The sequence below is a fragment of the Hyla sarda genome, chromosome 8 (assembly GCF_029499605.1).
Source record: "Hyla sarda isolate aHylSar1 chromosome 8, aHylSar1.hap1, whole genome shotgun sequence".
NCBI lineage: Eukaryota > Metazoa > Chordata > Amphibia > Anura > Hylidae > Hyla > Hyla sarda.
The window spans coordinates 230,376,998-230,401,926 of record NC_079196.1 but is presented as its reverse complement, the minus strand read 5'-3'; the positions used below and the strand labels follow the sequence as shown (position 1 = coordinate 230,401,926).

General features: G+C 42.2%; 1 protein-coding gene across 1 annotated transcript in view; it reads right to left on the bottom strand.

The window, feature by feature from the left end:
- Nucleotides 1–654: 654 nt before the first annotated feature.
- Nucleotides 655–24,929, bottom strand: part of LOC130284288 (uncharacterized) — a 74,441-nt gene continuing 50,166 nt past the window's right edge. The window contains exons 2-4 of the mRNA XM_056534503.1: nucleotides 15,511–15,634; nucleotides 4,344–4,417; nucleotides 655–1,239 (exon numbers count right to left, since the gene is read on the bottom strand). Coding sequence (XP_056390478.1) covers nucleotides 857–1,239; nucleotides 4,344–4,417; nucleotides 15,511–15,634 — 581 coding nt within the window. The 3' untranslated portion in view covers nucleotides 655–856. The remainder of the gene's footprint in view (nucleotides 1,240–4,343; nucleotides 4,418–15,510; nucleotides 15,635–24,929) is intronic.

Here is a 24,929-nt window from a genome sequence, read left to right as displayed (position 1 = left end):
ACTGTTTGTGTGGAAGAATGGACAGTATCCCCCAGAACAATGCAGGACACTAGATTCTCGATACAGGAGGCTGAAGCCGTCATCACCCACAAAGGTTCTGTACAAAGTATTAAATAAATATCAAGAAGCATCTTCAATACTTTTTGCTATGTCATTTCACCCCTAAACATCTTATCCCACATCCAAAGGTTAGGGGATAAGATGCCTGATCTCAGTGCTGCACCTGGCATTCGTTTAGAGCATCAGGTTATGCACCGGAGGTTCGTGACATCATGGCCATGCCCTGCTTGTGACATCACGGCCACGCCCCCTCAATGCAAACCTATGGGAGGGGGCATGACGGCTGTCATGCCCCCTCCATTGACTTGCATTGAGGGGGCATGGCCGCGATGTCACAAGCGCCTCCACCACGCATCACCAGTCATCTGGCAAGGAGCAAAGTTTACTCCGTGCACCACATGTTTGGGGTGCCACAGCCAAGATCGCAGGGTCCCCAGCGGCGGGACCACCATGGTCCTTTGGATAGGGGATAAGATGTCTAGGGGCGGAGTACCCCTTTAATTTCTGATCTTGTTTGTTTTGGTTTCTTTTGATGCATGGATTATTTTGTCTGTGAGCAACAACTGGTGAGAATTTCAGGTCTGAACTTTTCCAAAAATATTTATTGAGAAAATGGTGACATGTTCAATAATTAAGTCATCGGCTGTAACTACAGAACCCGACCACAAAGGGCTGGTTTTGTAGTCTGTTACCATAGAAATACAAAGGTCTGCAAGGAGATGTAGACACAAAACGGTAGGACATGTAGTCATGGGCTGAACGGGATAGAGATGTAAGAATGACGCCCCCTGTATATTTATTGTAATATGCAGGTTTTTTTTTCCGGATATTGTGCTTGCTGATTATTTCTTTGTCTCTCTTCATCTTTACGTCTTTTCTCCATTTCTTCTTCCTTCTTCTTCAGTTCCATTTCATATATAAATCTGAGCACAAATTGTTTCCTTTTCGCTCTTTCGCCATCTGGATCGGGAAATCTTTCCACTCTAAACTTTACATCTTTAATCACTTCAAGGAAGAACTTCAGAACGTCTTCATGTTTTCCCCTCGTCTTTAAGTGATCTTCTGGGGTGAAATTTTCAAGAGCGATGACCCTCTCCACATCCATATCATCGAATTTAGCTCGGACATCCCTCAGGTTAGAGTGGGTCTTATGGGTGAGAACAACCACAGGGCAAATACCTGCAAAACAATAAAGGTTCCTATGAGTTATTGAGAGAGATTAGAGATGTTATCCAATCCCTTTTAGGGGAGAAGCCCACACCCCTTTTGGGGAAAAACACCCTAAACTAAAGACCCACCTTTAAAACTAAATTATATCATTACCATTAAAATGACCCAAATAGCAAATAGAAAGGGTTAAAAATAATCAGATGCACTGAATTTAATATTGATAATGCCCACTAGGAGGTGCTATTAGATCACTCCCAGTTCAGCTTCTTCACCATAACCTTCTATATACTCCATACTTTAGGGATTGTAATATGAGCACAATAAGAGTGAAGCATTGATCAGTGCACTGCCTGTATTAAAACACATTTGCCTGCTCTGACGTTTCACTAGACATGCTAGCTTTATCAAAGGAAGATCAGGCACTTAGCTGTCGGCGTCCCGAGGACCTTTTTTTTTTAATAAGTTCTTATTCCAGCATCATATCCTGTGCGTGAGCTGCATCTAATCCACAAACTATGGTAGTTTAATTATACACATAGGGGGAGATTCATCAAAACCTGTGCAAAGGAGAAGTTGCCCTGTTGCCCATAGCAACCAATCAGATCACTTCTTTCATTTTGCAGAGGCCTTGTTGAAAATGAAAGAAGCGATCTGATTGGTTGCTATGGGCAACTGGGCAACTTTTCCTCTGGACAGGTCTTGATAAATCTTCCCCATAGTTATTATAAAAGATGTTTACATTGGTTGTCACATGTGGTTGTTGTATGTGGCCTCTGAAAAGGCCTCTGAAAAATTAAAGAAGCGATCTGATTGGTTGTTACGGGCAACTGGTCATCTTTTTCTCTACACATGTTTCGATAAATCTCTCCCATATTTATTAAAATAGATGTTGACATATATAAATAACTTCTGAATGCATTAAAATCAATTCTGCATCTATGTGAATAACAGAAGTCTGGTTATTCATTGTTCTATCTTAAATCCTTTAAAGGAAATCTGTCATCCGAATCATCCGCACTAAACCTGTTACACAGGCTTGTAGTGCAGGTGATCCTGATTAAAACGCTCCTTACCTGGTTAAAAATGGTTCAGCGCTTCTTAAGATATCTATATTTTTAGTTTTCTGTTATTCCCTGGCTTGGGACTCAGTGGGAGGTGTTATCGTCTGGGACTCGGCCACACGTTATTCTAGCTGGGCGGAGCTGCTGCCCGGCTCATGAATATTCATGAACTTATCCTCGTAGTCTAACTCCTTTTTCTAGGTCTGGTGGGGAGGGCCGCGAGGATAAGTTCATGAATATTCATGAGCCGGGCAGCAGCTCCGCCCAGCTAGAATAACGTGTGGCCGAGTCCCAGACGATAACACCTCCCACTGAGTCCCAAGCCAGGGAATAACAGAAAACTAAAAATATAGATATCTTAAGAAGCGCTGAACCATTTTTAACCAGGTAAGGAGCGTTTTAATCAGGATCACCCGCACTACAAGCCTGTGTAACAGGTTTAGTGCGGGTGATTCTGATGACAGATTTCCTTTAAAATGATCCTTTATTTATTACTCTTGAAAACTATCGGCCACTCATCCATTACCCTTCCAACAATTGTCAATAATGGCATTGATAAAATAATTGCTATAAAAATAATATCAGGTAACTTGTATTATATCTGTATACATTAACATTAGGACATTCATAACATTAGTATTGTATATAAACTGATATACCGTATATACTCGAGTATAAGCCGACCCGAATATAAGTCGAGGCCCCTAATTTCACCCTAAATACCCAGGAAAAGTTAGTAACTCGACTATAAGCCTAGGGTGGGAAATACATCATCCTCCCCCCTGTCATCATCCAGACCCCCGTCATTAACACCTCCGTCATCCTCACCCTGTCATTTTCACCCCCGTCATCATCACCCTCGTCATCCCCCCCCCTTCATCATCACCGCCTGTCAATCCCTTTCAGTGGTCTTCAACCTGCAGACCTCCAGATGTTGCAAAACTACAACTGCCCTTCGTCATCATCCAGAGAAGCGGCCTCAAAAATGCTGCCCGCTTCCTCGGCCTGTCATTCAGGACCGCAGCGGGTCTCAGGACTGACACCTGCTGCAATCAAAACATCTTTTGACACGCCTTATTGACATGTCAAAAGTTGTTCCTTGATGGGCTGAGCGCCAAGAGCCAGTCCAGCAATGATGACTTCATTAAAAGCGGAGCTACAGAAGAGCCCCAGACCAAGAAGAAGGTTGGTAAGTATGGGGTCTACCAGTGCATTACCAAACAGGGAGCCTCCAGCTGTTGCTTAATTACAATTCCCATAATTTCTAGACGGCAAAAGGGGGTCTGGGAATGATGGCAGTTGTGGTTTATCAACAGTGAGTCTCCAGCTGTTGCTTAACTACAACTCCCCTTATTCCTAGACAGCCTTTGGCTGTCTTGGAATGATGGGGGTTGAAGTGAAGCAACAGCTAGAGGCTACCTGTTTGGGAACGCATTGGTTTACAGGTGCTCTCCCTAGCGTAGAACGCCATAAATATACTAACCCATTTTTTATGTTTTTTGTTTTCTTCTCATTTCGGGTGCATGTATCTTGTGTATTATGTCGAATTCTGTGGATTACGTCGATGACCAGTGCGACCAGTGCTTTTTTTTAAAATAAAATGGTGAACAAGGGCTTTTGGGTGCAAGGAAGCGGTGCAAGGAAGAGCCGATACCAACAGGCCCGGAGGGTCAAAAATAATGCTACTGGGCCTAGGCGGTAACAGGCTGGAGTTATTTAGGCTCAGGAGCGCCAGAAACAATGGTCCTCGCTATCCCATGTCAGACTACTGCTGCTTTCAGGATCGCAGCAGGTCTCAGGACTGACACCGGCTGTAATCCAAACAACTTTTAATATGTCTGATTGACATGTAAAAAGATGTTTTTCAATGCTGTAGCAATAAATCCTTAACATGCGCACAGCCCAGCAAGGGGTTAAAGCATGAGCTGTGCTCGCAGCTGTCTGAACCTGAAGCTTCTTTATATCTGACCAAAGTCAATGGATGAGAAGAGTATGGAGGAATGGAAATAGAAAACTACATGAAGACGCCGTGTAGTCTGTTGCTATGGTTACCTGTTAAGTTTCTGGCTGTGGTGAGCAGATCTTTTATCTCTGGCACTTCATCAGAGGACAGTCCTTTTTTCACACTAGAAATTTCCCAAAATATGTGTTATTTTTAAATATCATGGACAATTATAAATGGAGACTCTAACAATGATATAACTATGCTTAAAGGGGTACTTCCGTGCCCTAGCCTTCTGAACATCTGGTTCAGAAGGCTTTAGGCTACAGTCGTGATGTCATGGCTCCCCTCATGACATCACACCACGCCCTCTCCCATAGACATCAATGGAGGTAGTGTGGTGTGACATCACAAGGAGTCGTGGCTGTGATGTCACCAGATGTTCAGAAGTTTGGGGCATGGGAGTACCCCTTTAATAGGGCAACTCATGCTTAAAGGGAACCTCGTGTCACTCCAATGACATTGAGGTGGTCCCCGGGTTCTCCGCACCCCTTTGGCTTTGATTACTAAACCTCTCTCTTTGGGTATAGGAAGAGACCTATGAAGGCAGGTGGGGTGGGGAGTAGTATCTGGAGACCACCTCAATGACTCAGTGTTCGGACCCCAACCGATTGTGCTGGGAGAAGAGTGCACTGACGAAACAAACTTACAATGTAAGTAAATGGCAGTGTTCCCCAAGCGCAGTCCTCAAGTCCCTGCAACAGGTCATGTTTTCAGGATTTCCTCAGTCTTTTACAGGTGATATTATTATTATTATTATTATTATTATTATTATAGTCCGTGTATCATCCATCTCCACAATTACAGCATGTCACCTGTGAAACACAAAGGGAATCTTGAAACTTGACCTCTGGGGGGGCATGAGGACTGCGCATGGGTAACACTGGTCTATGGGATTGTCTCCGTCACACACTTCACTCCCTGCTCAGTCTAGAGATTGGTCAAGGTCAGAAAAGATTTCAAAGTGACAGGAACAGTATGAGCGAAAGTTCTCATGTGTAAGATGCAGCAGACATGTTAGAAAAAAGGAATATGGTGTGGTTGTCTGTATAGTACAGTATGGTGTGGTTGTGTATACAGTACAGTATGATGTGGTTGTGTGTATAGTACAGTATGATGTGGTTGTGTATACAGTACAGTATGATGTGGTTGTGTGTATAGTACAGTATGATGTGGTTGTGTGTATAGTACAGTATGATGTAGTTGTGTGTATAGTACAGTATGATGTGGTTGTGTGTATAGTACAGTATGATGTGGCTGTGTGTATAGTATGTTGTGGTTGTGTGTATAGTACAGTATGATGTGGTTGTGTGTATTGTACAGTATGATGTGGTTGTGTGTATAGTACAGTATGATGTGGTTGTGTGTATAGTACAGTATGATGTGGTTGTGTGTATTGTACAGTATGATGTGGTTGTGTGTATTGTACAGTATGATGTGGTTGTGTGTATAGTACAGTATGGTGTGGTTGTCTGTATAGTATAGTATGATGTGGTTGTGTATACAGTACAGTATGGTGTGGTTGTGTATACAGTACAGTATGGTGTGGTTGTGTTATACAGTACAGTATGGTGTGGTTGTGTGTATAGTACAGTATGATGTGGTTGTGTGTATAGTACAGTATGATGTGGTTGTGTATATAGTATAGTATGATGTGGTTGTGTATACAGTACAGTATGGTGTGGTTGTGTGTATAGTACAGTATGATGTGGTTGTGTGTATAGTACAGTATGATGTGGTTGTGTGTATAGTACAGTATGATGTGGTTGTGTGTATAGTACACTATGGTGTGGTTGTGTATACAGTACAGTATGGTGTGGTTGTGTGTATAGTACAGTATGATGTGGTTGTATGTATAGTACAGTATGATGTGGTTGTGTATATAGTATAGTATGATGTGGTTGTGTATACAGTACAGTATGGTGTGGTTGTGTGTATAGTACAGTATGATGTGGTTGTGTGTATAGTACAGTTTGATGTGGTTGTGTGTATAGTACAGTATGATGTGGTTGTGTGTATAGTACAGTATGGTGTGGTTGTGTTATACAGTACAGTGTGGTGTGGTTGTGTGTATAGTATAGTATGATGTGATTGTGTGTATAGTACAGTATGATGTGGTTGTGTGTATAGTTCAGTATGATGTGGTTGTGTATATAGTATAGTATGATGTGGTTGTCTGTATGGTACAGTATGATGAAGTTGTGTGTATAGTACAGTATGATGTGGTTGTGTGTATAGTACAGTATGATGTGGCTGTGTGTATAGTACAGTATGATGTGGTTGTGTGTATAGTACAGTATGATGTGGTTGTGTGTATAGTACAGTATGATGTGGTTGTGTATATAGTATAGTATGATGTGGTTGTGTATACAGTACAGAATGGTGTGGTTGTGTGTATAGTACAGTATGATGTGGTTGTGTGTATAGTACAGTATGATGTGGTTGTGTGTATAGTACAGTATGATGTGGTTGTGTGTATAGTACACTATGGTGTGGTTGTGTATACAGTACAGTATGGTGTGGTTGTGTGTATAGTACAGTATGATGTGGTTGTATGTATAGTACAGTATGATGTGGTTGTGTATATAGTATAGAATGATGTGGTTGTGTATACAGTACAGTATGGTGTGGTTGTGTGTATAGTACAGTATGATGTGGTTGTGTGTATAGTACAGTTTGATGTGGTTGTGTGTATAGTACAGTATGATGTGGTTGTGTGTATAGTACAGTATGGTGTGGTTGTGTTATACAGTACAGTGTGGTGTGGTTGTGTGTATAGTACAGTATGATGTGATTGTGTGTATAGTACAGTATGATGTGGTCGTGTGTATAGTTCAGTATGATGTGGTTGTGTATATAGTATAGTATGATGTGGTTGTCTGTATGGTACAGTATGATGAAGTTGTGTGTATAGTACAGTATGATGTGGTTGTGTGTATAGTACAGTATGATGTGGCTGTGTGTATAGTACAGTATCATGTGGTTGTGTGTATAGTACAGTATGATGTGGTTGTGTGTATAGTACAGTATGGTGTGGTTGTGTGTATAGTACAGTATGATGTGGTTGTGTGTATAGTACAGTATGATGTGGTTGTATATATAGTACAGTATGATGTGGTTGTGTGTATAGTACAGTATGGTGTGGTTGAGTGTATAGTACAGTATGATGTGGTTGTGTGTATTGTACAGTATGATGTGGTTGTGTGTATTGTACAGTATGATGCGGTTGTGTGTATAGTTCAGTATGATGTGGTTGTGTATATAGTATAGTATGATGTGGTTGTGTGTATTGTACAGTATGATGTGGTTGTGTGTATAGTACAGTATGGTGTGGCTGTGTGCATAGTACAGTATGATGTGGTTGTGTGTATTGTACAGTATGATGTGGTTGTGTGTATAGTACAGTATGGTGTGGTTGTGTGTATAGTACAGTATGGTGTGGTTGTGTGTATAGTACAGTATGATGTGGTTGTGTGTATAGTACAGTATGATGGGGTTGTGTGTATAGTACAGTATGATGTGGTTGTGTGTATTGTACAGTATGATGTGGTTGTGTATATAGTACAGTATGATGTGGCTGTGTGTATAGTACAGTATGATGTGGTTGTGTGTATAGTACAGTATGATGTGGTTGTATGTATAGTACAGTATGGTGTGGTTGAGTGTATAGTACAGTATGATGTGGTTGTGTGTATAGTACAGTATGATGTGGTTGTGTGTATAGTACAGTATGATGTGGTTGTGTGTATAGTACAGTATGATGTGGTTGTATGTATAGTACAGTATGATGTGGTTGTGTATATAGTATAGTATGATGTGGTTGTGTATACAGTACAGTATGGTGTGGTTGTGTGTATAGTACAGTATGATGAGGTTGTGTGTATAGTACAGTATGATGTGGTTGTATGTATAGTACAGTATGGTGTGGTTGAGTGTATAGTACAGTATGATGTGGTTGTGTGTATAGTACAGTATGATGTGGTTGTGTGTATAATATAGTATGATGTGGTTGTGTGTATAGTACAGTATGATGTGGTTGTCTGTATAGTACAGTATGATGTGGTTGTGTGTATAGTACAATATGATGTGGTTGTGTGTATAGTTCAGTATGATGTGGTTGTGTGTATTGTACAGTATGATGTGGTTGTGTGTATAGTACAGTATGATGTGGTTGTGTGTATAGTATAGTATGATGTGGTTGTGTATATAGTACAGTATGATGTGGTTGTGTGTATAGTACAGTATGATGTGGTTGTGTATATAGTACAGTATGATGTGGTTGTGCGTTTTGTACAGTATGATGTGGCTGTGTGTATAGTACAGTATGGTGTGGTTGAGTGTATAGTACAGTATGATGTGGTTGTGTGTATAGTACAGTATGATGTGGTTGTGTGTATTGTACAGTATGATGTGGTTGTGTGTATAGTATAGTATGATGTGGTTGTGTATATAGTATAGTATGATGTGGTTGTTTGCATTGTACAGTATGATGTGGCTGTGTGTATAGTATAGTATGGTGTGGTTGTGTATACAGTACAGTATGGTGTGGTTGTGTGTAAATATACAGTATGGTGTGGTTGTGTGTATAGTACAGTATGATGTAGTTGTGTGTATAGTACAATATGATGTGGCTGTGTGTATAGTATAGTATGGTTTGGTTGTGTGTATAGTACAGTATGATGTGGTTGTGTGTATAGTATAGTATGATGTGGTTGTGTATATAGTACAGTATGATGTGGCTGTGTATAGTACAGTATAATGTGGTTGTGTGTATAGTACAGTATGGTGTGGCTGTGTGTATAGTATAGTATAATGTGGTTGTGTTCATAGTACAGTATGATGTGGTTGTATGTACAGTACAGTATGGTGTGGCTGTGTGTATAGTACAGTATGGCGTGGTTGTGTGTATAGTACAGTATGATGTGGTTGTGTGTATAGTACAGTATGATGTGGCTGTGTGTATAGTATAGTATGGTGTGGTTGTGTGTATAGTATAGTATGGTGTGGTTGTGTGTATAGTACAGTATGATGTGGTTGTATGTATAGTACAGTATGATGTAGTTGTGTGTAAATATACAGTATGGTGTGGTTGTGTGTATAGTACAGTATGATGTAGTTGTGTGTATAGTACAATATGATGTGGCTGTATGTATAGTATAGTATGGTTTGGTTGTGTGTATAGTACAGTATGATGTGGTTGTGTGTATAGTATAGTATAGTATGATGTGGTTGTGTATATAGTACAGTATGATGTGGCTGTGTGTATAGTACAGTATGATGTGGTTGTGTGTATAGTACAGTATGGTGTGGCTGTGTGTATAGTATAGTATGATGTGGTTGTGTGCATAGTACAGTATGGTGTGGCTGTGTGTATAGTATAGTATGATGTGGTTGTGTGTATAGTACAGTATGGTGTGGCTGTGTGTATAGTACAGTATGGTGTGGTTGTGTGTATAGTACAGTATGATGTGGTTGTGTGTATAGTACAGTATGATGTGGTTGTGTGTATAGTACAGTATGATGTGGTTGTGTATATAGTACAGTATGATGTGGTTGTGTGTATAGTACAGTATGATGTGGTTGTGTGTATAGTACAGTATGATGTGGTTGTGTGTATAGTACAGTATGATGTGGTTGTGTATATAGTATAGTATGATGTGGTTGTGTGTATAGTATAGTATGGTGTGGTTGTGTGTATTGTACAGTATGATGTGGTTGTGTGTATAGTACAGTATGATGTGGTTGTATGTATAGTACAGTATGATGTGGTTGTGTGTATAGTACAGTATGGTGTGGTTGAGTGTATAGTAAAGTATGATGTGGTTATGTGTATAGTACAGTATGATGCGGTTGTGTGTATAGTTCAGTATGATGCGGTTGTGTATATAGTATAGTATGATGTGGTTGTGTGTATTGTACAGTATGATGTGGTTGTGTGTATAGTACAGTATGGTGTGGTTGTGTGTATAGTACAGTATGATGTGGTTGTGTGTATAGTACAGTATGGTGTGGTTGTGTGTTTAGTACAGTATGATGTGGTTGTGTGTATAGTACAGCATGATGTGGTTGTGTGTATAGTATAGTATAGTATGATGTGGTTGTGTATATAGTACAGTATGATGTGGCTGTGTGTATAGTACAGTATGATGTGGTTGTGTGTATAGTACAGTATGGTGTGGCTGTGTGTATAGTATAGTATGATGTGGTTGTGTGCATAGTACAGTATGGTGTGGCTGTGTGTATAGTATAGTATGATGTGGTTGTGTGTATAGTACAGTATGGTGTGGCTGTGTGTATAGTACAGTATGGTGTGGTTGTGTGTATAGTACAGTATGATGTGGTTGTGTGTATAGTACAGTATGATGTGGTTGTGTGTATAGTACAGTATGATGTGGTTGTGTGTATAGTACAGTATGATGTGGTTGTGTATATAGTACAGTATGATGTGGTTGTGTGTATAGTACAGTATGATGTGGTTGTGTGTATAGTACAGTATGATGTGGTTGTGTGTATAGTACAGTATGATGTGGTTGTGTATATAGTATAGTATGATGTGGTTGTGTGTATAGTATAGTATGGTGTGGTTGTGTGTATTGTACAGTATGATGTGGTTGTGTGTATAGTACAGTATGATGTGGTTGTATGTATAGTACAGTATGATGTGGTTGTGTGTATAGTACAGTATGGTGTGGTTGAGTGTATAGTAAAGTATGATGTGGTTATGTGTATAGTACAGTATGATGCGGTTGTGTGTATAGTTCAGTATGATGCGGTTGTGTATATAGTATAGTATGATGTGGTTGTGTGTATTGTACAGTATGATGTGGTTGTGTGTATAGTACAGTATGGTGTGGTTGTGTGTATAGTACAGTATGATGTGGTTGTGTGTATAGTACAGTATGGTGTGGTTGTGTGTTTAGTACAGTATGATGTGGTTGTGTGTATAGTACAGCATGATGTGGTTGTGTGTATAGTACAGTATGATGTGGTTGTATGTATAGTACAGTATGATGTGTTTGTGTATATAGTATAGTATGATGTGGTTGTGTGTATAGTACAGTATGGTGTGGTTGTGTGTATAGTATAGCATAATGTGGTTGTGTGTATAGTACAGTATGATGTGGCTGTGTGTATAGTACAGTATGGTGTGGTTGAGTGTATAGTACAGTATGATGTGGTTGTGTGTATAGTACAGTATGATGTGGTTGTGTGTATAATATAGTATGATGTGGTTGTGTGTATAGTACAGTATGATGTGGTTGTCTGTATAGTACAGTATGATGTGGTTGTGTGTATAGTACAATATGATGTGGTTGTGTGTATAGTTCAGTATGATGTGGTTGTGTGTATAGTACAGTATGATGTGGTTGTGTGTATAGTATAGTATGATGTGGTTGTGTGTATAGTACAGTATGATGTGGTTGTGTGTATAGTACAGTATGATGTGGTTGTGTATATAGTACAGTATGATGTGGTTGTGCGTATTGTACAGTATGATGGGGCTGTGTGTATAGTACAGTATGATGTGGTTGTGTGTATAGTACAGTATGATGTGGTTGTGTGTACAGTACAGAATGATGTGGTTGTGTGTATTGTACAGTATGATGTGGTTGTGTATAGTACAGTATGATGTGGTTGTGTGTATTGTACAGTATGATGTGGTTGTGTATATAGTACAGTATGATGTGGTTGTGTGTATAGAACAGTATGATGTGGTTGTGTATATAGTATAGTATGATGTGGTTGTTTGCATTGTACAGTGTGATGTGGCTGTGTGTATAATATAGTATGGTGTGGTTGTGTATACAGTACAGTATGGTGTGGTTGTGTGTAAATATACAGTATGGTGTGGTTGTGTGTATAGTAGAGTATGATGTAGTTGTGTGTATAGTACAATATGATGTGACTGTGTGTATAGTATAGAATGGTTTGGTTGTGTGTATAGTACAGTATGATGTGGTTGTGTGTATAGTACAGTATGATGTGGTTGTGTATATAGTACAGTATGATGTGGCTGTGTGTATAGTACAGTATAATGTGGTTGTGTGTATAGTACAGTATGGTGTGGCTGTGTGTATAGTATAGTATAATGTGGTTGTGTTCATAGTACAGTATGATGTGGTTGTGTGTATAGTACAGTATGGTGTGGCTGTGTGTATAGTATAGTATAATGTGGTTGTGTTCATAGTACAGTATGGTGTGGCTGTGTGTATAGTACAATATGGCGTGGTTGTGTGTATAGTACAGTATGATGTGGTTGTGTGTATAGTACAGTATGATGTGGCTGTGTGTATAGTATAGTATGGTGTGGTTGTGTGTATAGTATAGTATGGTGTGGTTGTGTGTATAGTATAGTATGATGTGGTTGTGTGTATAGTACAGTATGATGTGGTTGTGTGTATAGTATAGTATGGTGTGGTTGTGTGTATAGTATAGTATGGTGTGGTTGTGTGTATAGTATAGTATGATGTGGTTGTGTGTATAGTACAGTATGATGTGGTTGTGTGTATAGTACAGTATGATGTGGTTGTGTGTATAGTATAGTATGATGTGGTTGTGTGTATAGTACAGTATGATGTGGTTGTGTGTATACAGTACAGTATGGTGTGGCTGTGTGTATAGTACAGTATGATGTGGTTGTATGTATAGTACAGTATGATGTAGTTGTGTGTAAATATACAGTATGCTGTGGTTGTGTGTATAGTACAGTATGATGTAGTTGTGTGTATAGTACAATATGATGTGGCTGTGTGTATAGTATAGTATGGCTTGGTTGTGTGTGTATAGTACAGTATGATGTGGTTGTGTGTATAGTATAGTATTATTTGGTTGTGTATATAGTACAGTATGATGTGGCTGTGTGTATAGTACAGTATGATGTGGTTGTGTGTATAGTACAGTATGGTGTGGCTGTGTGTATAGTATAGTATGATGTGGTTGTGTGCATAGTACAGTATGGTGTGGCTGTGTGTATAGTATAGTATGATGTGGTTGTGTGTATAGTACAGTATGGTGTGGCTGTGTGTATAGTACAGTATGGCGTGGTTGTGTGTATAGTACAGTATGATGTGGTTGTGTGTATAGTACAGTATGATGTGGCTGTGTGTATAGTATAGTATGGTGTGGTTGTGTGTATAGTATAGTATGGTGTGGTTGTGTGTATAGTATAGTATGATGTGGTTGTGTGTATAGTACAGTATGATGTGGTTGTGTGTATAGTATAGTATAATGTGGTTGTGTTCATAGTACAGTATGATGTGGTTGTGTGTATAGTACAGTATGGTGTGGCTGTGTGTATAGTATAGTATAATGTGGTTGTGTTCATAGTACAGTATGGTGTGGCTGTGTGTATAGTACAGTATGGCGTGGTTGTGTGTATAGTACAGTATGATGTGGTTGTGTGTATAGTACAGTATGATGTGGCTGTGTGTATAGTATAGTATGGTGTGGTTGTGTGTATAGTATAGTATGGTGTGGTTGTGTGTATAGTATAGTATGATGTGGTTGTGTGTATAGTACAGTATGATGTGGTTGTGTGTTTAGTACAGTATGATGTGGTTGTGTGTATAGTACAGTATGATGTGGTTGTGTGTATAGTACAGTATGATGTGGTTGTGTGTATAGTACAGTATGGTGTGGTTGTGTGTATAGTACAGTATGATGTGGTTGTGTGTATAGTATAGTATGATGTGGTTGTGTGTACAGTACAGTATGATGTGGTTGTGTGTATAGTACAGTATGATGTGGTTGTGTGTATAGTACAGTATGATGTGGTTGTGTGTATTGTACAGTATGATGTGGTTGTGTGTATATATACAGTATGATGTGGTTGTGTGTATAGTACAGTATGATGTGGTTGTGTGTATAGTACAGTATGATGTGGTTGTGTGTATAGTATAGTATGATGTGGTTGTGTGTATAGTACAGTATGGCGTGGTTGTGTGTATAATACTGTATGATGTGGTTGTGTGTATAATACAGTATGATGTGGTTGTGTGTATAGTACAGTATGATGTGGTTGCGTGTACAGTACAGTATGATGTGGTTGTGTGTATAGTACAGTATGATGTGGTTGTGTGTATAATACTGTATGATGTGGTTGTGTGTATAATACTGTATGATGTGGTTGTGTGTATAGTACAGTATGATGTGGTTGTGTGTATAGTACAGTACGACGTGGTTGTGTGTATAGTACAGTATGATGTGGTTGTGTGTATAATACTGTATGATGTGGTTGTGTGTATAGTACAGTATGATGTGGTTGTGTGTATAGTACAGTACGACGTGGTTGTGTGTATAGTACAGTATGATGTGGCTGTGTGTATAGTATAGTATGATGTGGTTGTGTGTATAGTATAGTATGGTGTGGTTGTGTGTATAGTATAGTATGATGTGGTTGTGTGTATAGTACAGTATGATGTGGTTGTGTGTTTAGTACAGTATGATGTGGTTGTGTGTATAGTACAGTATGATGTGGTTGCGTGTATAGTACAGTATGATGTGGTTGTGTGTATAGTACAGTATGGTGTGGTTGTGTGTATTGTACAGTATGATGTGGTTGTGTGTATAGTATAGTATGGTGTGGTTGTGTGTATTGTACAGTATGATGTGGTTGTGTGTATATATACAGTATGGTGTGGTTGTGTGTATAGTACTGTATGATGTGGTTGTATGTATAGTACAGTATGATGTGGTTGTGTGTATAGTACAGTATGGTGTGGTTGTGTGTATAGTACTGTATGATGTGGTTGTATGTATAGTACAGTATGATGTGGTTGTGTGTATAGTACAGTATGATGTGGTTGTGTGTATAGTACAGTATGGTGTGGTTGTGTGTATAGTACAGTATGATGTGGTTGTGTGTATAATACTGTATGATGTGGTTGTCTGTATAGTACGGTATGGTGTTGATCTGTGTATTATTCTGCCCTATACTGTAACCATCCAGGTCACTTATATCGGTCACTAACATTGGTCACTTATATCGGTCACTTACATTGGTCACTTATAACGGTCACTAACATTGGTCACTTATATTGGACACTTACATTGGTCACTTATATTGGTTGCCTGTATTGGTTACTTGTATTGGTCATGTGTATTGGTCACTTACATTAGTCACGTGTATTGATCACATATATTTGTCACTAACATTGGTCACTTATAATGGTCACTAACATTGGTCACTAACATCGGTCACTTCTATTGGTCACTCACCTATAGACAAATATTGGAAAAATGAAATCAGATGACTGTACAAAGCGTTCCGCTGCGACAATCCTGTCCATGAGCTTTAGGTCCTTACTCCACTCCACCTCCTGATCCAGAGGTAACAAATTACCTGAAAAAGAGACATAAGAGGGAGTTTTTCAAGAGCGGCGATTCATACTGTATGACAGCTTTAAAGGGTACATTCATTTGGGACCTTTTGGGAAGCCACAAATAGCTCATGTGGGTGATGTATGCAATTTGCGTAGCTCCCATTAAAGGCTTTTAAATCAGCTGGTGCCAGAAAGTTACACCAATTTGTAAATTACTTCTATTTAAAAATATTAATCCTTCCAGTACTTATCAGTTGCTATATGCTCCACAGGAAGTTGTGTTGTTCTTTCCAGTCTGACCACAGTGCTCTCTGCTGCCACCACTGTTTGTATCAAGAACTGTCCAGAGCAGGAGAGGTTGGTTATGGGGATTTTCTCCTCTTCTGGGCAGTTCCTAAAATGGACAGAGGTGTCCGCAGAGAGCACTGTGGTCAGACAGAAAAAAAAATCAAAAAGAAAAGAACTTCCTGTGGAACATACAGCAGCTGATAAGTACTGGAAGGATTAAGATGTTTAAATAGAAGCAATTTACAAACTTGTATAACTTTCTGGTATCAGTTGATTAAAAAATGTTTTCCACTGGAGTACCCCTTTAAGTAGTGTTAAAGGGGTACTCCCACCCTAGATATCGGAACCACTGGAGGGTCTGAGTCGCGACGCCGGTAACGGAAGTCTGTGACGTCTGGACTCCGCCCCTGTGTGACGTCACACCCGTTCCCGTTGCTGTGGATCTTGCGTCTTTTGCAGGCAAATAGAATCAAGCTAATTGGTGCGTGGATCCGTCCGGATTTAGGGGAAGATTAGGTCCGGTGGTCCCGCAGAGTGTCTGGGGATTGATACACTCTATATTTGCTAAGGATCGGCCATTGCTGCGAGGCTTGGGCCTAACCACGGTTTTTAGCAGCGCAGGTTCTATAGAGAGATGTTGCTCGCTTAGCAACCCAGGAACAAAGAGAACTAAAATGGCTGCCGCGTCCCTTATATGGACAGGGGGCGGAACCTAATTTGGTAGGTCCAAGGTCAGCTGTCACTCACCGTCACACAGGCTTCTGGGTGATCATCTGACTTCCCATACAGGTCCTATACGCACAATAAAACCAAAACGAGGCTAGAAATACCAAAGTGAGGTCTGGAACGCATCCAGAGTGAGGCTTGGAACGCACCACATGACCCGAAGGCCTTGCTTCGCCATGGAAACAAATAATTAACCATTTATTTACATATACTATCCTATTTACATTAACCTATGCATAAATTAGATATTTGTACACTAGAATAGAGGCAACTAGGGGTAGACTGGCTAAGAGGGATCCCTTAGTCCTAGGGACTCTGGCTATGGGGACCCATAAATAACAAGTACCGTATAGAATGCGGTACTGGGACACCACAAACCCCCTTACTAAAGATAAGTCGGCCTCGACGTCTGTCCCCTGAGACAGAGGGACCAGGACTAGAACAGGATGCTATAGAACAGGATGATCTGAACATCTGCTACACATCCCAAGTAGACTAAACACACTTTGATGCTATCTAGACATTTGAATGCTATCTAGACAATGAAATGCTATCTAGACACGTGAATGCTATCTAGACATTTAAATGCTATCTAGACATTTGAATGCTATCTAGACATTTAAAGAAGCTATCTAGACATTTTGTTTCTTGCTTTCTATACAATTCTATCAAACGTATGATACATTTGAAGCTCACTAGACAAATAGGCTTCACTAGACAATTAGATAACTGCCTAAGACATTTCTATTAGGCCTCTACATCATTTCTATGAGGCTAAACTGAACATTAGTACAGCTCTCTATACAGTTAGTTTTAAGCTAACATTTGTATTATCTCACACATTCTATTCGCCAACAATAAGTTACCTGTTAGTTAGTACACGAAAGGTATACTGGCTAGCCCTAAGCTAGGTCACAGTAAGGGTGGCTGCCAGGGTCTATCAACTACACGCTACTTATCCCTAGAGCACTTTCAAAACAACCTACTAGGTTATTCTTGGAATTACGTGTTTTATTTCTGTATTTGAAAGAGTATCTAGTGGCCAGGCAGAACATCTCACACACGCAATTGAATAAAGAAAAGAAGTGTGTACCTAACAATGGCAGGAATTGAGTATTAATATGCTACAATTCCCTAAAGTGTTTTGTTTCTTTAAGTGAGATATTTATTTTATATATGTACTAGAGAAATTTTGAAGTAGTACATCTAAGTGAGAAAGTTTGAGTACTGAAAGTTGATAGGTAGAGCATTGAAGTGGGTCATTGAAGGTACTATGTGTGCAGGCACTAAATGTGAGTCCTGGTACCTGATAGATAGTTTGCCTTGTGTAGACCTTTGAGACTGCCGCAACACCACCTCCGATTCATCAGGAGTTCCTTCACTTGAGAATTCTCCCAGAGCTTCAGTCCCTGAGGGACCAGCTGGAGAGCTGGGAATAGGACCAGTATCTTCAATTGGACTGAAGGGTTCCCTGAAGGCAGACGGAGTAGAGGCATCAAGACCTGGAGCGGTCACAGGAGTAGAACTGATGACTGGTGTGGCAACCAATGGTGGTTGCCAGGGAGTAACATCCTGTGACAAATGATTAGATGAATCACCGATTGACACTTCTCTGGGCGGAACAACCAGTGGTGGCTGGCTGGATGGAGCTGGAAACGGTATTCCCCAATACATGGTAGGCTGCTAAGATGGGAACAAAGGAATGTCCATAGTGGGATGAATTCCTTCTCCTGGCACATATTCTCTCACTGGCCTTGTTGGAGGTGGAGTAGAAGTACCAGGAGGATCAGGAGGAGAAGAAAGAGGTGGTCCAAGCATATCTTCTTTCAGGCACGCCTTGATCCTATTTCTGTGGACCACCTGTGGCTCGAACCCATCTTTCTGTATCTCGTACAAGGATAAGGAATGGAAGTTCTAGTGTATGGTTCCGTCTCCCACAACGAGTCCAGTTTATGGGTCCTAGGAAATTTTCTGAGCCACACTTTATGAGGGCTGAGCCGAAGCATGTCGATTATAATCTTTCTGCTGGCGTTCATGAACTTCACCCATCTTCTTCTCAACGATGTCTTTGGCCTCCTCAATTCTTCGTCGGTGCTCTGACACCCAGCCTTAAGAAGCCTGAGGAGAATTGTTGAAAGGTGCCTGTAACCCGAAGGTTCGATCCTTTGGCAATTGGCCATGTCAGCCTATCATCAAGAAAAAGGGTGTATACCCCGTAGAGCAGTGAACAGTGTTGCTGTAAATTTCCAGGAGGTCAGGCAACAGCTGAGGCCACTCTTCGTGCTTCAAGACAGAGGCTGCTCTAAGCATCTGGATAAACACTTGATTGACCCTTTCACAGAGCCCATTTCCTTGGGGGTGGTAGGGCGTAGTCCGAAGCTTCTTACAATCATGCAACCGTTCCTGGAACAACTGGGCTTCAAAGGCAGTGCCTCGATCCGTGAGGACCGACTCAGGACACCCCAGAGGTTGAATCCAATGTCGATAGAAGAGTTGAGCAGCAGTCTTGGTGGTAAGGTCCTTGACAAGGACCACGACCACCATCTTGGAGTAATGATCCCCCATTGTTAGGGCATGACAATAGCCAGATCGAGTGGGGGCCAGCTTCACGTGATCCAAAGCAACAATTTGATTCAGCCTTTCTGTGCAGATGGGATGCAAAGGGGCTCTTGCGTCCCTCCGGTGGTTCTTTATTACATTGCAGACGGAGCACTCAGCACACCACTTCTCGATGTCTCCCCGCATCCCAATCCAATAGAACCTCCTTCTGATCTCTGTCTTATGGATCCCGTAGTGCCCAGACTGGTCATGATAGGCATTCAGAACCATGGCTGCATCCCTCCTGGGGACCACAATTTGGTGTATGCGGTCTCCTGAGACAGGATCCAGGGAATTCCTGTAGACCAACCCCTTGTGCAGGAACAGAAAATTTCTCTGCCACCACAGCCGCTTCAATTCAAAGTCTCCGTGGGCCTTGCGCACCCGAGTAGGCACTTTTTTGTGAAGGCAATAGTCGAGGAGGTCCCCGATAACTCTGCTTTCGTCGTGTAGGGTCTTCCAGGTGGACAGATCTTCAGTGACTTGGGAGATTCAGGTCCGTCACCCGCCTGGGCAGTTAGAGCACTCTGGCTCACAAACCTTCGGTAGAACGGAGGCATTTCTACATCTTCCCACACATCTTCAGCCGGAGGTGCTTCTCCCGGGGCCATGCGAGAAAGTACATTCGCATTAACATTGGTTTTTCTCCACTGCGGTACTTAATGTTGAAATCGTAGTTGGCCAACCAAGAGGCCCACCGTCGTTCAAGAGCAGTGTTAGAGCTTAGCAGTGTTCAAATGGGCCAAGGGGTTGTTATCGGTGTAGACTGTGAAGGGAGTAGCAGCCAGATAGTCTTTAAACTTCTCAGTAATAGCCCAGACCAGGGCCAAGAGTTCCAGCTTGAAGGAGCTATAGTTAGCATCATTCTTCTCAGCACCTCGAAGATGCCGACTGGCATAGGCGATCACCCTCTCTTTGCCATCTTGCACTTGCGATAAGACTGCCCCCAGACCTTCAAAGCTTGCGTCGGTATATAAGCGGAATGGCAGGCTGTAGTCAGGATATGCCAAAATGGGGGGTTCCGTGAGGAGATACTTCAGGGCTCGAAAGGCATCTTCCTGTTCTTCAGTCCACTGGATGGGAAGTCTCCCATTATAATTATCCCAGGCAGTCCCTCTGAGCAATTCAGTCAAAGGTCCAGCAATTTGTGCAAAATGGGGGATGAAACGCCGGTAATACCCAGCGAACCCCAGGAAACTTCGGACATCTCATACAGTCCTGGGTGTAGGCCACTCCTTCACAGTACTCACTTTATCTGGATCAGACTGGACCACTTGAGCACTGATGACATGTCCCAAGTAATGCACTTGTGGCTTCAACAAGTGACATTTGGAAGGTTTAACCTTGAGTCCATGTCGGATGAGGACTTGGAAAACTTCTTTTAGATGATCCAAGTGTTCTTGATATGTTCGAGAGTAGACTATGACGTCATCCAAATACAACAGGACACTCTGGAAGTTTAGATGTCCCAAACATCGCTCCATGAGGCGTTGGAAAGTAGCGGGTGCATTGCACAGTCCAAAGGGCATGCTTTTAAATTCGAAGAGACCCATAGGGGTCACAAATGTGGTCTTCTCTCTGTCCTCTTCTGCCATCGGCACCTGCCAGTAGCCACTAGTCAGGTCCAGTGTGGAAAAGTAGGCGGCAGACGCCAATGCAGTCAAGGATTCTTTGATGCGTGGGAGAGGATAGGCATCCTTGTGAGTTATGTTGTTCAACTTTCAGTAATGCACACAGAAGCGGATAGTTCCATCTTTTTTCTTCACCAGGACAAAAGGTGCAGCCCACGGACTCTGACTTTCCTGGATGACATCGGCCTCTTTCATCTCCACAAGCATTTTCTTTATGGTCTGATACATCCCAGGGGCCACAGGGCAATGTCTCTCTTTAATGGGTGGATTGTCTCCGGTGAGAATCCTATGTTTGATCATAGTTGTTCTGCCAAAGTCTGTGGGGAATTTGCTGAAAGCTTCTTGGTTTCTCTTAGCCACCTGGATGACTCCTTCCACCTGTTCCTTGGGGGTATCTTCGTCTCCTATTTGTAGTTGGTTCCACCAAGGTTCCGCAGGATTTTGGTCAGGTCCTCGTTGGATCAGCTGTGACTTCGAGACCACATCCCGGACGTCTAGATGGTGTAGAGCAGCCACTGGGGTGTTCTTGGGTAGCTGAACCGCAACTTGAGAGAGATTAATAAGCCTCACCGGGACTTTCCCATTCCATACGATTAACAGGCTTCTAGCAGCTCGCACCAAGGGATAGTCTTCCAGTAGAAGGGGTTCCAAGAGCGCTTGATAATCCTGATTCTTCACCCCGGGGCGGGCACTGCACCAGATAACCGTCTCCCTCTGTGGCTGTAGACCAACGGCTCGGATATCTTGAATCCTTACACGACAGATTTCCCCTTGATGATTTACGAACTTCTGTTCTGCTTGGAGGGTTTTGAGGTGGTGTTGTGCAGCTCGCCGGCCTGGGGGTGACAAGTGAGGGAGAGATGCATACAGTGCACAGACAATATCATCAAAACAGTGCCTCATAATATTCATGTCTAAAATGAATTGGCTGCCCCCTCATCTCTAACATCTGTGACAATCACCCCTTTTCTCCCTAACACATGTTTTCCCACCTGTACCGTGGGCTCCCAGTAACCATGCCTGGGTACTGGTTTCCCGTTTCCTGCAATTACTCTGAACTCCGCTTCCTGAGGGTCACATAACCTTTCTAGGCACCAGTACTTATAGAAAAACCCCTTCGGAATAGTGGATACCTGAGCTTGTAACTGGACACCTTCGATCATCACCTGTACATAAGGACAAGAAGCTACATACATAGACAGTCCCTTCTTGTCGCTGGTTGATTCTGGACCTTCAATCTCTATTCATGGGGTGCGGTCCTCGACCCCAGGGGACGCCCATTTAAAGCCCAGCATTGGCTCTTCCAGTGTCCATTCTTATTGCAATAGCTACAGACGGGTCTCTGACTCCCAGGTGGTCTCACCGGAGGGATACTAGATGGAGTAGCAGGGCGAGGGTCAGCCTTCTTAGGTGACGGTCTTGCAGATCTAGAAGGATTTGGCCGTACTGCCATTTCTTGGCCTTGGCTAATTGTTCAATGTCTTGTTTAATGTCTTGTAAGTCAGCTGTCCAAGGACTAGAAGAAGGTGTTGGTGGGGCAGATTGGACAGGCACAGGCAGCTGGGGCACGGGCCCCGGAGATTCAGCAGTGGGGGCCCTACTCTACTCGGTTTGAGGTCCCGACTCTATTACTTTAACCGCGAGTCTTTTAAATGCTGGGAAAGCCATGTGGGGATTTTGCACGGCCAGCATCCTGAGTTGGGCCTTGTCCCATTTGTTTAGCGCTCCTTTTATAAAACGGTCCATCAGAATTCGATTACCCTGATCGGGCGTGATGCCGTCCAACTTCTGTACTGCCTCTAATGCTCTCTGCAAGGCCACTGCATATGCTCGGAGGGTTTCACCTGGCTTCTGTCGTCGTTCATAGAGTCGGAGGCGTACCTCCGAGGGAGAATGAGATTCAAACACTTGAGAAAGTCCTTCAAAAATCTGTCCCACTGTGGCCTTATCGGCCGCTGGCCAGGTGCGAAGTTCCTCCAAGGCGGATCTCTGTAGTTGTCCCAGAAGCAGCTGTACTTGTTGATGAGGGGGAAGTGCATAAAATGCAAAGAGGCTGTAGAATTTTCTTTAAAGTCTCTTAGTGTAAAAGGGTCACCATTGTAGGTGGGAAGCACAGGATTCCCCAAGAAAACAGGTGCAGCAACTGGGGCTCCCAACACATAGGGAGAGATTGAAGGTGGATTGGCTGGGACCTGTTCCGCCTGTGCTGGAGGTCTTGCCGGCATTACAGGTAGAGCGTGTCCTTGTGAAGTTCGAGAGCGTTGGTGAAGTTGGCAACATTCTTCTGACTTGGGGTGGAGACCCCACTGGTGCCCCCTTGCTGTTCAGGCGGGGACTGCGAGGCTGCAGGTTCTGACATTTCTGTATTTAGTATGCTGGCCCTTTAAATGGATCTTGGATTCCTAAATCCCAAAGAAATAAGCAGTTGTTCTTTAATCTGGAACTTGGGAGCGTAGATTTCAAATTTAAGAGCAGTGACCTGAAACTCAACAGCCTTTAGTTGAAATTTGAGTGCGTTGATCGGCAGCTGAAGCAACTCTATGTGGGACTTCAATTCCGCAATCTGATGTCTCAGAGTTCCGTACTGTTCGAGTTCCTCACAGCTTCCAGTCCGCTGTCGCACTCCACGCCTTTTCCCGCGCTGAGATGTCTCTATTTGTTGATCTCTGGCACTAGGCTCCGACAAAATGGCCGCCATGGCACCGAGAGCCTCGGTGGGCGGGGTCTCTGGATCACGTGCGTCGGGTTGTCCCGCGCTAACTTGTAACTCCGCTGTACTGTTCGCCTCCCCCTTACTTTACATGCGCACTTCCTCCACACAGCAACCTCTTTCTCCGGAGTATAAATCACAGTACATTAATAAAGTTCATTTCCTAGGGGGGAGTACACTTTCACTAGTGGCATTAGTAGTAGGCACACACCGAATCCTGTTCGTGCAACGCCAAAAAGGCTTTGTGGTAGCAGGTAATGACTGAAGGTCCACACTGGAGTTAAACTTGAACCGAAGTAAACTTTACTCTTGAACTTGCGGTACATTCAGAATACAGTAACAGTCTCTGTAATACACTTGTATAGACTTCAGTGACTGACAGTTACTGTGGACCTTGTGTCTTTTGCAGGTTAATAGAATCAAGGTAATTGGTGCGTGGATCCGTCCAGATTTAGGAGAAGATTAGGTCCGGTGGTCCTGCAGAGTGTCTGGGGATTGATACACTCTATACTTGCTAAGGATCGGCCGTTGCTGCGAGGCTTGGGCCTAACCATGATTTTTATCAGCGCAGGTTCTATAGAGAGATGTTGCTCGCTTGGCAACCCAGGAACAAAGAGAACTAAAATGGCTGCCGCGTCCCTTATATGGACAGGGGGCGGAACCTAATTTGATAGGTCCAAGGTCAGCTGTCACTCATTGTCACACAGGCTTCTGGGTGATCATCTGACTTCCTATACAGGTCCTATACACACAATAAAACCAAAATGAGGCTAGAAATACCAAAGTGAGGTCTGGAACGCATCCAGAGTGAGGCTTGGAATGCACCACATGACCCGAAGGCCTTGCGTCACCATGGAAACAAGTAATTAACCATTTATTTACATACACTATCCTATTTACATTAACCTATGCATAAATTAGAGATTTGTACACTAGAATAGAGGCAACTAGGGGTAGACTGGCTAAGAGGGATCCCTAAGTCCTAGGGACTCTGGCTATGGGGACCCATAAATAACAAGTACCGTACAGAATGCGGTACTGGGACACCACAGGGGCATTGTAATTTGAACTCCGACAATCTACGCATTTGCGACATGGGAAAAAAACTAACATTTTTCTTCCCTAATAATAAGGCTGAATTATTCTTTACTATTTCGGTACCCATACTATAGCATAGGGTTTTTATTTATTTTTTTTTTTTTAAGTATTTATTTATTGAAATTTGCAGTTTAATTAACAAACATCACCAATAAGGTGAAATATACAACAAGCGCCTCCGTAGATCCATAGGCCGACTCCATCACAATGACAAGAATGGAAGATTAGCAAAGACAAACACTAACATGAGGGAAGTGCGCACCC